The sequence below is a fragment of the Dermochelys coriacea genome, chromosome 3 (genome assembly GCF_009764565.3).
Source record: "Dermochelys coriacea isolate rDerCor1 chromosome 3, rDerCor1.pri.v4, whole genome shotgun sequence".
NCBI classification, from domain to species: domain Eukaryota; kingdom Metazoa; phylum Chordata; order Testudines; family Dermochelyidae; genus Dermochelys; species Dermochelys coriacea.
The window spans coordinates 2,304,432-2,321,583 of NC_050070.1; the positions used below are offsets into that span (position 1 = coordinate 2,304,432).

A 17,152-nucleotide genomic window follows, 5' to 3' on the forward strand; every position below is an offset into this window, starting at 1 on the left:
TGACTTGGCCAAAGTGACCCAGCACTCCAGTAGCAGAGCTGAGAATAGAGCTCATGTTTTCTAAGTCCCAGTCTACTGTTCGCTCTTCTAAGCCACTCCATTGCTATGTGATTCCAAAGTGCCCTCCTGCCTCCTGTACTCTTTTTTGCAGTGGGATAATGGTTGTGCCTTGAAATATCTGCAGTGTTCAGTTACTAACAGAGTTGGTGAGAGAAATCTCAGACATAGTCTATGTCCCAAAAACTTGACAGTTTTATTCCATGGATAGTTACAGTAACTTAAAGCATGCAAAAGAAGACTGGTGTTCCTCTCTTCTCACCCCATCTCCCAACTATTCCCTACAACATACAGCGCTCCCCCACCACCACCTCCAGCTCACCCTCCCCTTCCCATCCCTTTAAGCCATTAGCATTTTAGAAGCCTGGTGTGAAACAAAAAATAAAAACACTGGTAGACGCTGAATTTTCATAAACCTTCCCCCCCCCACCCCGGGGTCTGTATCTCAGAAACCTCTTGCTGAAATAACCCCAAATTTGGCTCACTAATCCTAACTCCCACTCTCATAAAACACAGCAAATTTCAAGACAATCTCAGTACCCATACAGGTATTGGAATTTAGAAAAATCATCCTTTAAATAGAAATGTTTTCTCAATCTTAATTGTGGAAGAGTTGGTCTTCCTCTGTAATACAGCATGAAATTAATCATCAGCAACCGCCTTACGATATCCAGATCCCCAACAATCCTGAAAGCATAGCAGGCTCTGAAAGGTGTGAAGCAGCCCATTCATCTCAGTGTGATTGTCTCAACTGAATGAGAACACCCATGGAGGTAAATACAGCCTAAAACAATAGGTCTGACACAGAGGTTCTCAAACTATGGGGGTATACCTCCCTATGGAGATGCCAGTTACTTGTCTTTTGGCCAGGGGTATAGCACTGCTGGAGCAGTCTGGACCGTTGCTCTGGCACCTGCACTCTGACTCTTCAGAATGAAAATCTGCGCCAGCTTGCACTCTGGCCCCTCTCCCATCTAGGCTCGCACCTGACTGATGCCTGCTATAGTACATATGCTATGCCCCTGCTGTTTGAAACGCTGTACTGGAGCCCAGCCCTTCTACTGAGAAAGGAACTGAGGGCTGTTCACCCAACACTGTCCTATGTACCCTTGCTATGAGGGGCACAAGGATAGATAGGGTGCATGCACAAACAGAATGGGCAGGGCTACTAAAAGTCTCTGATCAAAGGCACGTGAGCACCTATAGGGCCAATACTCGAAGGTGAACCCATTATTCAAATGGCCCCAATTTTGGATCAGTAACCGAACCCCACTTCCCCAAGAGATGCATCAAATTTAAAAGCAACCCACGTAACCATGATGATTTTAGAGCATTTACTGCTAAGCTTTAAACAGAAATCTGATTTCAACCTTAACTACAGCTGAGCTAGCACTCTGCTATCATTAATCGGACTCTCTTAAAATTTTTTGGTGTACACGACACACAATCTTAAAAAGAATGTACATACAAACCATAAGAGAAGAAGCCACTGGATTATAGAAGGCTGCACTATTTCAACATGCAATATACAATCATATTTTGTTAACTCTTACTTGTTGTGGGAAACATGTCCGTACGGAATGTTCTGTGTATCCAAAAGAAGGCCCTTCAAATACAGCTGTTGGAAGTTTTAAAACTTCTCTCAAAAACTGATCAAACTTTGTAAATATCATCAATCCATTGGAATCTGACATTTGGGAGAAAATATCTATAAGAAGAACAAAATAAAGTAAAACCTTAGAGTAAAAATAAGTTTACTGAAAAATGTATTATGCTTTCCACCACCAAAGTTTTTTTTTTTAGTTATGCAGTCTATTTCTACTTGTTTACCATGAACACCAATTTTATATTACTTCTTTCAAAGATACAATATAAAACTGAACATGAATGTACTTCATTTATTATATATCCTCCAGGTTCTCTCCCCACATTCCTATACAATATATTTTTCCAATGTACTAAAAATCTCAAAGCCTAATATGTTGAATTTGGGATGTGTGGAGTGTAGTAGAGAGAGAGAGCCTGAAGCATGGGCCTGGTGAAAGGCCTGAACCAAAGTCAGCAAAAGTTATGCTATGAGCAATGATCAGGCCCTGTCAAAAGCCGATGTTTGCCTGCAAGTCAGCGTGCAGTACATGAACTCAGCACCAGTATTGCTAGCATTGCTAAAACACACTGAATATGTAAACATATTCCAGCAGGCCAGCATAAGAACACCCCAACCTCGCACACGATAAGATGGTTTGACAAAAGTGATGAATTGGCAGAGCCTTTGGTCATTATCTTTGAAAACTCATGGCAATGGGGGGGATTGGAAAAAGGCAAATATAGTGCCCCGTTTTAAAAAAGGGAAGAAGGAGAATCCAGGGAACTACAGACTGGTCAGCCTCACCTCAGTCCCTGGAAAAATCAAGGAGGAGGTCCTCAAGGAATCCATTTTGAAGCACTTTTTTAAGATCAGGCTTGACAAAGCCCTGGCTGGGATGATTTAGTTGGGGATTGGTCCTGCTTTGAGCAGGGGGTTGGACTAGATGACCTCCTGAGGTCCCTTCCAACACTGATATTCTGTGATTCTATGACTTGGAGGAAAGGAAGGTGATCAGGAACAGTCAACATGGATTCACCCAGGGCAAGTCATGCCTGACCAACCTGATTGCCTTCTATGATGAGATAACTGGCTCTGTGGATATGGGAAAAGGGGTGGACGTGATATACCTTGACTTTAGCAAAGCTTTTGATATGGTCTCCCACAGTATTCTTGCCAGCAAGTTAAAGAAGTATGGATTGGATGAATGGACTACAAGGTGGATCGAAAGCTAGCTAGATTGTCATGCTCAATGTCTAGTTGGCAACTGGTATCAAGTAGAGTGTCCCAGGGGTCGGTCCTGGGGCCAATTTTGTTCAACATCTTCATTAATGATCTGGATGATGGGATGGATGGTGAGGGGTTGCACCCTCAGCAAGTTTGCAGACGACACTAAGCTGGGGGGAGAGGTAGATATACTGGAGGGTAGGGATAGGGTCCAGAGTGACCTAGACAAATTGGACGACTGGGCCAAAAGAAATCAGATGAGGTTCAACAACGACAAGCGCAGAGTCCTGCACTTAGAATGGAAGAATCCCAGGCACTGCTACAGGCTACATGGGGCATGGTTGACTGGAGGGAGGCTTCTCTGCTCCTTGAAGTTTTGAACCATGATTTGAGGACTTCAATAGCTCAGACATGGGTGAGGTTTTTCATAGGAGTGGTGGGTGACATTCTGTGGCCTGCGCTGTGCAGGAGGTCGGACTAGATGATCAGAGTGGTCCCTTCTGACCTTAGTATCTATGAATCTAGGCTGGGGACCAACTGGCTAAGCAGCAGTTCTGCAGAAAAGGACCTGGGGATTCCAGTGGATGAGAAGCTGGATATGAGTCAACAGTGTGCCCTTGTTGCCAAGAAGGCTAATGATATATTCGGCTGTATTAGTAGGAGCATTGCCAGCTGATTGAGGGAAGTGATTATTCCCCTATATTCAGCACTGGTGAGGCCACATCTGGAGTATTGCATCCAGTTTTGGGCTCCCACTACAGAAAGGATGTGGACAAATTGGAGAGAGTCCAGTGGAGGGCAACGAAAATTATTAGGAGGCTGGGGCACATGAGGAGAGGCTGAGGGAACTGGGCTTATTTAGTGTGCAAAAGAGAAGGGGGGGGAATTTGATAGCAGCATTCAACTACCTGAAGGGGGGTTCCAAAGAGGATGGATCTTGGCTGTTCTCAGCAGTGGCAGATGACAGAACAAGGAGCAATGGTCTCAAGTTGCAATGGGGGAGGTCTAGGTTGGATATTAGGAAAAACTATTTCACTAGGAGGGTGGGGAAGCCCTGGAATGGGTTACCTAGGGAAGTGGTGGAATCTCCATCCTTAGTCGTTTATAAGGCCCAGCTTGACAAAGTCCTGGCTGGGATGATTTAGTTGGAGTTGGTCCTGCTTTGAGCAGGGGATTGGAATAGATGATCTCCTGAGGTCTCTTCCAACCCTAATCTTCTATGATTCTAATAGAGATGCTCTGTCTGAAACATCAGGAGGAAAGTACAAGGGGAGGTAACAAACATGTCATGAAACATGTAAGGTGATACATAAGTTGTTTATCCCTGATTGTTTGTCTCAGTATATAAATCTTGGGATACCTCGTTCATCCAGCCTACGGGGTAGTGGAAAGTCCTGCGATTTACTAAGCTGACATTGATCTGGGAAACCTAGGCCATTCTTTGTCAGCAATAAACCTGATCGATCTCCTTCACTATTAAAAAGGTCTTGTGGTCTTATTGGGCAGTTCGATTGGAGCCTGCTGTGCAGGCTATCTGGCGAGAGTCACTGCAGCATGCAGAAAGAACGCATGCACACAGCGCAACATCTGACATGGAGAATGATATTTTTATTAACAATATCTATGACTCAATTAACCTATTCGCTTTGTATTCAAACCCACTGGGTGTGAAGGAGTTAACCCCTCTTTCTCTAGGTCCAGGCACATAAGCAGTTAAGATTGGTAACAATGAACAATCAAGAATTGCACAGAGCTAGCTGACAAGGGGGAAATAAACCCTTTCTGCAAAATTTTTTGCATTTTAACAAAAAAAGTTTCATCCTGGAGCAGGGAGGAATATCAAAAATGTGAACATTTTCAAGGAAAGGGATTTTAAGAAAAATTGTTTCAGGAGAACTTAAACAGAATTTTTCAGCTTCCCAGCTGCCTTCAGGGAAGGCTCTGAAAAAGATTTGTGGATCATGGTAGATAATCACCTGAATCTGAGCTCTCACTGCACCACTGTGGCCAAAAAGGCTAATTTGATCCTTGGATGCGTAAACGGGGGGATCTTGAGTATGAGTAGAAAGGTTCTTTTTAGGGTTGTCAACGAATTAGAAAAATGAATTGTGATTCATCGCAGTTTTAATCGCACTCTAACAATAATAGATACTATTTATTACAAATATTTTGGATGTTTTCTACATTTTCAGATATATTGATTTCAGTGACCACACAGAATACAAAATGTACAATGCTCACTTTATATTTTTTTATTACAAATATTTGCGCTGTAAAAAAGATACACAAAAGAAATAGTATTTTTCAATTCACCTCATACAACTACTGTACTGCAATCTCTTTATTGTGAAACTGCAACTTACAAATGTAAAATTATTTTTTGTTACTAACTGTGCTCAAAAACAAAAGAATGTAAAACTTTAGCGCCTATAAGTCCACTCAGTCCTACTTCTTGTTCAGCCAATCGCTAAGACAAACAAGTTTGTTTACATTTACGGGAGATAATGCTGCCCACTTCTTATTTGCAATGTCACCTGAAAGTGAGAACAGGTATTCATATGTCACTGTTGTAGCCGGCATTGCAACGTATTTACCCGTCAGACATGCTAAACATTTGTATGCCTCTTCATGCTTCGACCAGCATTCCAGAGGACATGCTTCCATGCTGATGACAGGTTCTGCCTGATAACGATCCAAAGAAGTGCAGACTGATGCACATTCATTTTCATCAGCTGAGTCAGATGCCACCAACAGAAAGTTGATTTACTTTTTTGGTGGTTCAGGTTCTGTAGTTTCTGCATCTGCGTGTTACTCTTTTAACACTTCTGATAGCATAGATTCATAGATACTAAGGTCAGAAGGGACCACTCTGATCATCTAGTCCGACCTCCTGCACAGCGCAGGCCACAGAATGTCACCCACCCACTCCTATGAAAAACCTCACCCATGTCTGAGCTATTGAAGTCCTCAAATCATGGTTCAAAACTTCAAGGAGCAGAGAAGCCTCCCTCCAGTCAACCATGCCCCATGCTACAGAGGAAGGCAAAAAAACCTCCAGGGCCTCTCCGATCTGCCCTGGAGGAAAACTCCCTCCCGACCCCAAACATGGCAATCAGCCAAACCCTGAGCACATGGGCAAGATTCACCAGCCAGATACCCAGGAAAGAATTTTCTATAGTAAATCAGATCCCATCCATCTAATATCCCATCTCAGGGGATTTGGCCTATTTACCCTGAATATTTAAAGATCAATTACTTACCAAAATCCCATTATCCCATCATACCATCTCCTCCATAAACTTATCGAGTAGAATCTTAAAACCAGATAGATCTTTTGCCCCCACTGCTTCCCTTGGAAGGTTATTCCAAAACTTCACTCCTCTGATGGTTAAAAACCTTCGTCTGATTTCAAGTCTAAACTTCCTGGTGGCCAGTTTATACCCATTTGTTCTTGTGTCCACATTGGTGCTGAGCTTAAATAATTCCTCTCCCTCTCCTATATTTATCCCTCTGATATATTTATAGAGAGCAATCATATCTCCCCTCAACCTTCTTTTAGTTAGGCTAAACAAGCCCAGCTCCTTAAGTCTCCTTTCATAAGACAAGTTTTCCATTCCTCGGATCATCCTAGTAGCCCTTCTCTGTACCTGCTCCAGTTTGAATTCATCCTTTTTAAACATGGGAGACCAGAACTGCACACAGTATTCTAGGTGAGGTCTCACCAGTGCCTTGTATAACGGTACTAAAACCTCCTTATCCCTACTGGAAATGCCTCTCCTGATGCATCCCAAAACCGCATTAGCTTTTTTCACAGCCATATCACATTGGCAGCTCATAGTCATCCTATGATCAACCAATACTCCAAGGTCCTTCTCCTCTTCCGTTACTTCTAATTGATGCGTCCCCAACTTATAACTAAAATTCTTGTTATTAATCCCTAAATGCATAACCTTACACTTCTCACTATTAAATTTCATCCTATTACTATTACTCCAGTTTACAAGGTCATCCAGATCCTCCTGTATAATATCCCGATCCTTCTCCGAATTGGCAATACCTCCCAGCTTTGTATCATCTGCAAACCTTATTAGCACACTCCCACTTTTTGTGCCAAGGTCAGTAACAAAAAGATTAAATAAGATTGGTCCCAAAACCGATCCCTGAGGAACTCCACTGGTAACCTCCCTCCAACCTGACAGTTCGCCTTTCAGTAGGACCCGTTGCAGTCTCCCCTTTAACCAATTCCTTATCCACCTTCTGATGTTCATATTGATCCCCATCTTCTCCAATTTAACTAATAATTCCCCATGTGGCACGGTATCAAATGCCTTACTGAAATCTAGGTAAATTAGATCCACTGCATTTCCTTTATCTAAAAAATCTGTTACTTTTTCAAAAAAGGAGATTAGATTGGTTTGGCACGATCTACCTTTTGTAAAACCATGTTGTATTTTGTCCCATTTACCATTGACTTCAATGTCCTTAACTAATTTCTCCTTCAAAATTTTTTCCAGGACCTTGCATACTACAGATGTCAAACTAACTGGCCTGTAGTTACCCGGATCACTTTTTTTTCCTTTCTTAAAAATAGGAACTATATTAGCAATTCTCCAATCATTCGGTACTATTCCTGAGTTTACAGATTCATTAAAAATTCTTGCTAATGGGCTTGCAATTTCAGGTGCCAATTCCTTTAATATTCTTGGATGAAGATTATCTGGGCCCCCCGATTTAGTCCCATTAAGCTCTTTCAGTTTCGCTTCTACCTCTGATATGGTAATATCTACCTCTATAACCTCCTTCCCATTTGTCATGCTACCATTATCCCCAAGATCCTCTTTAGCCTTATTAAAGACTGAGGCAAAGTATTTGTTTAGATATTGGGCCATGCCTAGATTATCTTTAACCTCTGCTCCATCCTCAGTGTTAAGCGGCCCCACTTCTTCCTTCATAGTTTTCTTCTTATTTATATGGCTATAGAACCTTTTACTATTGGTTTTAATTCCCTTTGCAAGGTCCAACTCTACTCGACTTTTAGCCTCTCTCACTTTATCCCTACATCTTCTGACTTCAATTAGGTAGCTTTCCTTGCTGATCCCTCCCATCTTCCACTCCCTGTATGCTTTCTGCTTCTTCATAATCACCTCTCTAAGATGCTTGCTCATCCAGCTTGGTCTACAACTCCTTCCTATGAATTTTTTCCCCTTTCTTGGGATACAGGCTTCCGATAGCTTCTGCAGCTTTGATTTAAAGTAATCCCAGGCCTCCTCTACCTTTAGATCCATAAGTTCTTCAGTCCAATCCACTTCCCTAACTAATTTCCTTAATTTTTGAAAGTCAGCCCTTTTGAAATCAAAAACCCTAGTTGCAGATTTATTTTTGTTAATCCTTCCATTTAGTTTGAACTGAATTAGCTCATGATCACTTGAGCCAAGATTGTCCCCTACAACCATTTCTTCTATGAGGTCCTCGCTACTCACCAAAATTAAATCTAAAATGGCATCCCCTCTAGTCGGTTCAGCAACTACTTGATGAAGGAATCTATCAGCTATCGCATCTAGGAAAATCTGAGCCCTATTATTATTACTAGCACTGGTCCTCCAGTCTATATCTGGGAAGTTAAAGTCTCCCATGATCACGCAGTTTCCATTAGTATTTACTTGATTAAAGACATTAAAAAGGGCTCTATCCATATACAAATTAGATCCTGGAGGTCTATAGCACACCCCAAGCACTATCGTAGGAGAGGCTTTACTAGTTTTCTTCCCCAATGTAATTTTTGCCCAGACAGACTCTGTCTTATCCATTGCATCGCTTCTTATTTCTTTACATTCTAACTCATCATTGATATACAATGCTACTCCACCTCCTTTACCTTTGTTTCTGTCTTTCCTAAACAGCACATACCCTTCAATACCTGTAGTCCAGTCATGACTACTATTCCACCATGTTTCTGTTATCCCTATAATATCTGGTTTCACTTCCTGCACCAGTAGCTCTAGTTCCTCCATTTTGTTACCTAGACTCCTCGCATTGGTGTACAAACATCTTAATTTTCCAGCATGTTCCACACCTCATCCGTCTCATATTTTGGATGGCACTACAGATTCTTAAACCTTGGGCCGAGTACTATAGTTATCTTTAGAAATCTCACATTTGTATCTTCTTTGCATTTTTTCAAATCTGCAATGAAAGTTTTCTTAAATCGAACAATGTGCTGAATTGTCATCCGAGACTGCCATAACATGAAATATATGCGGACAAAAACACAGAGCAGGAGACATACAATTCTCCCCCAAGTAGTTCAGTTGCAAATTTAATTAACACTTTATTTTTAACGAGAGTCATCAGCATGGAAGCATGTCCTCTGAAATGGTGGCCCAAGCCTGAAGGGGCATGGGAATATTTAGCATATCTGGCACGTAAATAGCTTGCAACGCCGGCTATAAAAGTGCCATGTGAACGCTTGTTCTCACTTTCAGGTGACACTGTAAATAAGAAGAAGGCAATCTTGTCTCCCATAAATGTAAAAAAACTTGTTTGTCTTAGCGATTAGCTCAACAAGGAGGAGGAGTGAGTGGACATATAGGCGCTAAAGTTTTATATTGTTTTGCTTTTGAGCGCAGTTATGTAACAAAAAAATCTACATTTCTAAGTTGCACTTTCACAATAAAGAAATTGCACTACAGTACTTGTATGAGGTGAATTGAAAAATATTTTCAATATTTTCAATTTTCTTTTATTTTTTTTGCATTGCAAATATTTGAAATAAAAAGAATATAAAGTGACCACTGTACACTTTGTATTCTGTGTTGTAACTGAAATCAATATATTTGATAATGTAGAAAAAGATCCAAAAATATTTAGAATAATTTTAAATTGGTATTCTTTATTGTTTGAGAGTGCGATTAAAACGGCAATTAATCACTATTAATTTTGAGTTAATTTGTTTTGAGTTAACCACTTGAATTAACTGCAATTAATTGATAGCCTCAGTTATTTTACTTCTGTATTTGGCACTAGTGTGACCACTGCTGGACTATTATATCCCAGTTCTGGTGTTCACATTTCAAAGGATGCTGATAAATTGGCGAGGATTCAGAGAAGAACCACAAGAATTATTAAAGGATTACAAAATATGGCTTATAGTGATACACTTGAGGAGTTCAATCTATTTAATTTAACAAAGAGAAGATTAAGGGGTGATTTGATCACAGGCTATAAGTATCTACATGGGGAACATATATTTGATAGTAGGCTCTTCAGTCTAGGAGACAAAGGTACATAAGGTCCAATGGCAGGAAGTTGAAGCTAGACAAATTCAGATAGGAAATAAGGCATGAATTTTGACCAGTGAGGGTAATTAATTAGAGGAATCTGTAATAAATTAGGCGAAATATTTTGTTCTACCTCATCTGCATTTTTCTGATGTAGTTAAGTTTAGCTTGAAATTTCCAACCAGCTCTACTATCCACATATGAATGGAGTGCCCAAAAGAAACAACAGAAGACCTAACAACTGGCATTAATTCCTAATGACTGCCAGCCAAGAGTAAGCTATTTCCTCCAACTCTCTGTCAGGAAAGCAAAGAGGAAAATCCCCAGCAGCTGGGACCAGTGTAAAGAAACTGGGTTTTAAGCTTGCTGCTGCTGACAGACAGACACACACAGGGTCAGAAAGGAACAGAGACTAAGACCAGCTTCATCAAACCATGGAAAGTAAAGGAAGTTGCTCATGAATTAAGCTTTGCTTTACCATTCTAACCTGGGCTCTTAAATACTGTAGGTCAGCTGACTAATATACTCCAGGAGGATTCTGTGCCACTGCACAATAAAGAACTTTGCAGAAATTAGTGTTGGATGCACAGAATTTCCTTTTTTCCCCACAGAAATGGGCTATAGAGATGCAGGCTGCAACTAGGGAATGATGGACCCTGCAGAGCCCAGCTTGCAAATAAAAGACACTGCTGGGGGAAGTGGGAGGGAACTGCAGTGTTTCCAGGACCTGCAATTCCCAGCATGCCCTGAAGGAAGGAGGCGGCAGCATACAGGAAAAACTGTGCAAGCCCAGACCCAGCATCAGGCTGTTTCTCCCTCTGGATCCCTGGGATCTAGGAGGGTAGGGTCTGTGAATGTCTGGTCCGGAGGTGGGGGCGGGGGCACAACTGAGCTCTGGAGGAGTGGGGATGAGAGTACCTGGGCCAGGGGAGGCCCTACAGCTGAGCTTTGGTGGGAGGAGGTGAGAGTGGTCTGTGGGGGTAGGGTGGGTGTGGAAGGGATGCGAGTGCCTGACCCCTGGGCTCTGAGGAAGGCAGGGGCAGAGAAGCAGGAATTGGGTTGTCTAGGGGTTTCTTTAATTCTCTACTCCTGGGGGAATTTTTGTGTGTGTCTGTATTGTTAGACATACTTGCTGACAGGTATTTTGAAATAAATTACCAAAATAATTAAAACTGTCATGATTATATAATGTTATTTTGACAAATAAAATTTACAGAATTTTTTAATTTTTGGTGCAGAATTCCCCCAGAAGTATTAATAAATGCTGGTTTGTTTTGAAAAGCCTGCCTTGCATCACTGCAAATACTTATTCGTTGCACTGCTTCTTGGCGGGGTAAAGTCTCTAACAGGAGTCTGAACTCATTTGCACTCACTGGAGAGCACAAAGTGAGAACCGGTGATACTATAGCTTGGTGGTCCAGTCTCTGAGTCATGGGGATGTATGGCTCGCCTTTGTATAAAGCTAAACCTAAGGTCTGGTGAATACTGATGCTCTGAAAGGGACCACAGGAAGGCTGGGATATTGAACCCACCTGTAGATTCATGACAGGAGGCGTAGTCAACATTACCTTTTTACAAAGCAGATGTTCAGGCCTAAACTGTATCAAAAATCCTTTGAGGAAGCTGGTAAAATACTATCAGGACAAAAAATTAAATTGAAAACCACAACATTTAAACAAGCAAAACTTAGTAGAGGAGCCAGTAGAACCAAAAAGTAAGGTAGGGAAATAGTGGGGTGTGATGGAGTGAAGAAAATTGCCTTGAGGCTGAAATTTGCATACTCACTGAGTTGCAGGTAGTTATGCGGGCAATCTAATCCCACTTTACCTCACAGACATTTTGGAGGACAGAGAAGGGGAACAGGACCTCATAACCCAACAAGATGCATCTTCATTAGGAAAAAAGATGTGTTTTTAACTCAAGTTAGCGAGCATGAGTGAAGCCCAGGGAAGTTTGTAATTTCAGCAGGTTGAGTTTGTAATTTCAGCAGACTATACAGGAGCCTAGGATTTATCTTGACCTGCTAACTCATGTGAAAAGTACAAACTGCCTGGTCTTCACTAGGATATTCCCCCATGCTAGCTAACTTGAGTTAAGAACACACCTTTTTCCCTAGTGAAGACAAAGCCAAAGTCATGGTCTGTGAGAGGCTCTGTTGGCAGGTTCTAAAGAGTACATTGCTTGGAATGAACAAACTTTACCAGAGGGCTATCTAAAGGATAAACTGAATGAAAGTATGCCTTGTTTGATCCTGGTGGGAGTGAAAGTAAGCAATATTTGGGAATGGTGGTCTGGGCAGGAAGTAACCCAGGAATTATTGGATATGGTTCAAATTTTGCACATTTATTTGAGTACTGATGTAATGCTGGTATAAGGAGATGTGTAGGGGCAGGATGAATTTTCAGGTATACATGAAGGTAGGAGCAAGAGATGGGAGAGATCAATGCCGTATATCTGCTTCAGCAAACAAACAAAGATGCAGGTCGTGATCGGGCATTTCAATATAGTAGAGAGATGCCAGGGATGGGATGCAAAGAGAACGAAAGAAGTGGCATTCAAGGGTTACAACTGAGATAACCTAGGACAGAGATGGAGGATGTTTGTGTTTTGGGTGATGTTATAGGTGGGAGATAATGAGAGAGCCCTTGTTACTCAGAGAGTGGGAGGGAAAGAGAGGGAAGCAGCTGTTGGCTTTGATGAGGAGAAATTATATATTATATGTTTAATATTTTTAAAGATACCACAAATACAAATTCTAAACTTCTTAGAAATAATTTTAATACTCAATAGCCAGGCAAAAATTAATTAACACTGAATTAGATCTGTAGCTATGCTTTTTTAAAAAACAGAAAAACAATCAAGAATACTCTACATAAGACCAAAAAGTTACATTATAAAAAAAACTTTAAGCTGTCCTAATGTTATAAATATTGTGACAGAGTTCCTCCTCTGCCTTGGTGGGTCCTGCGCTTATTGGTGGATTTTCTTGCTTCAGAGGTTCACGGCAGCCCTCAGTTTGGACACTTTCATGACTCAAATCTGCCGTTCACTCAGTTAACCTCATCACTGGCCAGCACGGGGAAAGGAAGAAGAACAATCCCAGAAATCTCTGTTGATCCACCTACTGGATCGGGAACAGGCCAGAGACCTTCCCCTCTGGTGGAACCCACAGTCCAGGTCAACTCCTCCGGTATCAAGTAGGGAGTTGGGAGGATGGAGGGATGGGGGAACCCAGGCCTGCCCTGTACTCTGGGTTCCAGCCCAGGGCCCTGTGGATTGCAACTGTCTATAGTGGTTCCTGTAACAGCTGCGTGACAGCTACAACTCCCTGGGCTACTTCCCCGTGGCCTCCTCCCAACACCTTCCTTATTCTCACCACAGGACCTCCCTCCTGATGTCTGATAATGCTTGTACTTCTCAGTCTTCCAGTAGTACGCATTCTCACTCTCAGCTCCTCGTGCCTCTTGCTCCCAGCTCCTCGCACGCACCACAAACTGAAGTGAGCTCCTTTTTAAAACCCAGGTGCCCTGATTAGCCTGCCTTAATTGATTCTAGCAGTTTTTTGATTGGCTGCGGGTGTTCTAATCAGCCTGTCTGCCTTAATTGTTTCCAGAAAGTTCTTGATTGTTCTGGGACTTTCCCTGTTACCTTATCCAGGGGAAAGGGACCTACTTAACCTGGGGCTAATATATCTGCCTTCTATTACTCTCCTGTAGCCATCTGGCCCGACCCTGTCACATAACGTACTTACAATTTGACAGCCATTATTATAATATTCCCAGTATTCCACACAAAACCTCAAAATCTGAAACCCATGACACATTCCTTTATATAACTCCCCTATTAAAAATAACTAAAGATTAATTACTTATGCCAATAAATAACATAACAAAAATACACTAGCAAGGCCACAACTTCCATTCATTAATGACCACACTAAAATGTACCACATAGAATCATAGGACTGGAAGGGGCCTCAAGAGATCATCTAGTCCAGTCTCCTGCACTCATGGTAAGACTAAGTATTAGCTAGACCATTCCTTACAGGTGTTTGTCTAACCTGCTCTTAAAACTCCAATGGGCAATTTATTTCAGTGCTTAACCACTCAGAGTTAGGAAGATTTTCCTAATGTCCAACCTAAATTTTCCTTGCTGCAATTAAGTGGATTGCTTCTTGTCCTAGCTTCAGAGGTTAAGGAGAAAAAAAATTTCTCCCTCCTCCTTGTAACCTTTTACATACTTGAAAACTGTTATATCCTCTCTCAGTCTTTTCTTCTCCAGACGAAACAAACCCATTTTTTTTTCCAATCTTCCCTCATAGGTTCCCTCATGCTTCCTTTAATCATTTTTGTTGCTCTTCTCTGGACATCCTCCAATTTGTCCACATCTTTCCTGAAATGTGGTGCCCAGAACAGGACACAATCATAGAATCATAGAATCATAGAATATCAGGGTTGGAAGGGACCCCAGAAGGTCATCTAGTCCAACCCCCTGCTCAAAGCAGGACCAAGTCCCAGTTAAATCATCCTAGCCAGGGCTTTGTCAAGCCTGACCTTAAAAACCTCTAAGGAAGGAGATTCTACCACCTCCCTAGGTAACGCATTCCAGTGTTTCACCACCCTCTTAGTGAAAAAGTTTTTCCTAATATCCAATCTAAACCTCCCCCATTGCAACTTGAGACCATTACTCCTCGTTCTGTCATCTGCTACCATTGAGAACAGTCTAGAGCCATCCTCTTTGAAACCCCCTTTCAGGTAGTTGAAAGCAGCTATCAAATCCCCCCTCATTCTTCTCTTCTGCAGACTAAACAATCCCAGCTCCCTCAGCCTCTCCTCATAAGTCATGTGCTCTAGACCCCTAATCATTTTTGTTGCCCTTCGCTGTACTCTTTCCAATTTATCCACATCCTTCTTGTAGTGTGGGGCCCAAAACTGGACACAGTACTCCAGATGAGGCCTCACCAGTGTCGAATAGAGGGGAACGATCACGTCCCTCGATCTGCTCGCTATGCCCCTACTTATACATCCCAAAATGCCATTGGCCTTCTTGGCAACAAGGGCACACTGCTGACTCATATCCAGCTTCTCGTCCACTGTCACCCCTAGGTCCTTTTCCGCAGAACTGCTGCCGAGCCATTCGGTCCCTAGTCTGTAGCGGTGCATTGGATTCTTCCATCCTAAGTGCAGGACCCTGCACTTATCCTTATTGAACCTCATTAGATTTCTTTTGGCCCAATCTTCCAATTTGTCTAGGTCCTTCTGTATCCTATCCCTCCCCTCCAGCGTATCTACCACTCCTCCCAGTTTAGTATCATCCGCAAATTTGCTGAGAGTGCAATCCACACCATCCTCCAGATCATTTATGAAGATATTGAACAAAACGGGCCCCAGGACCGACCCCTGGGGCACTCCACTTGACACCGGCTGCCAACTAGACATGGAGCCATTGATCACTACCCGTTGAGCCCGACAATCTAGCCAGCTTTCTACCCACCTTATAGTGCATTCATCCAGCCCATACTTCCTTAACTTGCTGACAAGAATGCTGTGGGAGACCGTGTCAAAAGCTTTGCTAAAGTCAAGAAACAATACATCCACTGCTTTCCCTTCATCCACAGAACCAGTAATCTCATCATAAAAGGCGATTAGATTAGTCAGGCATGACCTTCCCTTGGTGAATCCATGCTGACTGTTCCTGATCACTTTCCTCTCCTCTAAGTGCTTCAGGATTGATTCTTTGAGGACCTGCTCCATGATTGACAATACTCCAGCTGAGGCCTCATCATCTTACTTTCCAAATAAAAACAGCATCTGTTTCATATCAGTTTCATATCAGCTGGTATTTTAATTTTTTTATGCTGCTACAAGATATTTTGCAATTGTAAATGTAACTATTGTTATATCGCATGTACTGATATTTTGATATTTTAAAATTGAAATAAACCCAAAACATTGTATTCTACTCCATACAGTGGAAAAAACCTATTAAATCTTAACATACCAAGAAAGTTCAAAAGTCTACTCTTCATCCAGACCAAGTGCCAACCTGTGCTAGCAGCTTTCCATTCAACTCTGGGCACACTAACCTACAACAGACGTTAGTCTGAGACACTTGGTCTTGAACGACTCCAAAAACAGAGGCTCACAATCAAGCTATGAGAGCCCATATCACCTGTAACAAGTACCAGTGACTAAGGGAAAACAGTTACTTATCCTATAGATTTCAGAGTAGCAGCCATGTTAGTCTGTATTCGCAAAAAGAAAAGGAGTACTTGTGGCACCTTAGAGACTAACGAATTTATTTGAGCATAAGCTTTCGTGAGCTGAAGTGAGCTCAAATAAATTTGTTAGTCTCTAAGGTGCCACAAGTACTCCTTTTCTTTTTACTTATCCTATAGTAACTGTGGGTTTCTAAGGTACACTGTCCACGTGTATTTCACAACCCATGCTCCTTCCCCAGTACTGCAGAGTCCTATATGATCTGGATTCTCAATTGATGAAAGAACTGAGGGACAGTTGAGCCCACTCTGCCCTTTATTCCCTTAGTTGTGGGGTCACAAGGGCATTCAGGATGAACATATAGCCCAACAGACACTGCAGGCCAAAAGAATCTGATCTGAATCTGCATTTGAGGCACATGTGCATCAGAAACAGAATATATGTGGACAAACAGCTCAAAGAACCACACTTAGGGTTTGACTACACAGTAACAGAGCATGGCACACCATGGTGCAAATCTATAGCATACTAGCTTGCCACACACTAACTCACTGCATGGACCTGCTAAAGGGCACTGAAAATCCCAGAGTGTGAATTAGTATACTACACTTTCAAGTAGTAGTACACTAAGCCACACTCTTGAGACTTTCACTGCACTATAGCAGTGTCTTCAACACAGGACATTACAGCAGGGCAAAGTGTTGCACTACAGATTCACCCTCTGGCTTGACACACAGTATCTTGTCGTGTAGACAAGCCCTAAGAGCATTATATTTACAAAGTTAAGC

The 17,152-nt window shown here is 42.0% G+C and overlaps 1 protein-coding gene across 29 annotated transcripts in view; it reads right to left on the reverse strand.

The window, feature by feature from the left end:
- Positions 1 to 17,152, reverse strand: part of DTNB (dystrobrevin beta) — a 412,789-nt gene that overhangs the window by 292,697 nt on the left and 102,940 nt on the right. For all 29 annotated transcript variants that reach the window (XR_006279636.1, XR_006279635.1, XR_006279632.1 and 26 more), the window contains one exon: positions 1,611 to 1,765. Coding sequence is in view for 12 of the 29 variants with exons in the window: in XM_043509975.1 (XP_043365910.1) it covers positions 1,611 to 1,765 (155 nt within the window). In the remaining 17 variants the exon portion in view is untranslated. The remainder of the gene's footprint in view (positions 1 to 1,610; positions 1,766 to 17,152) is intronic.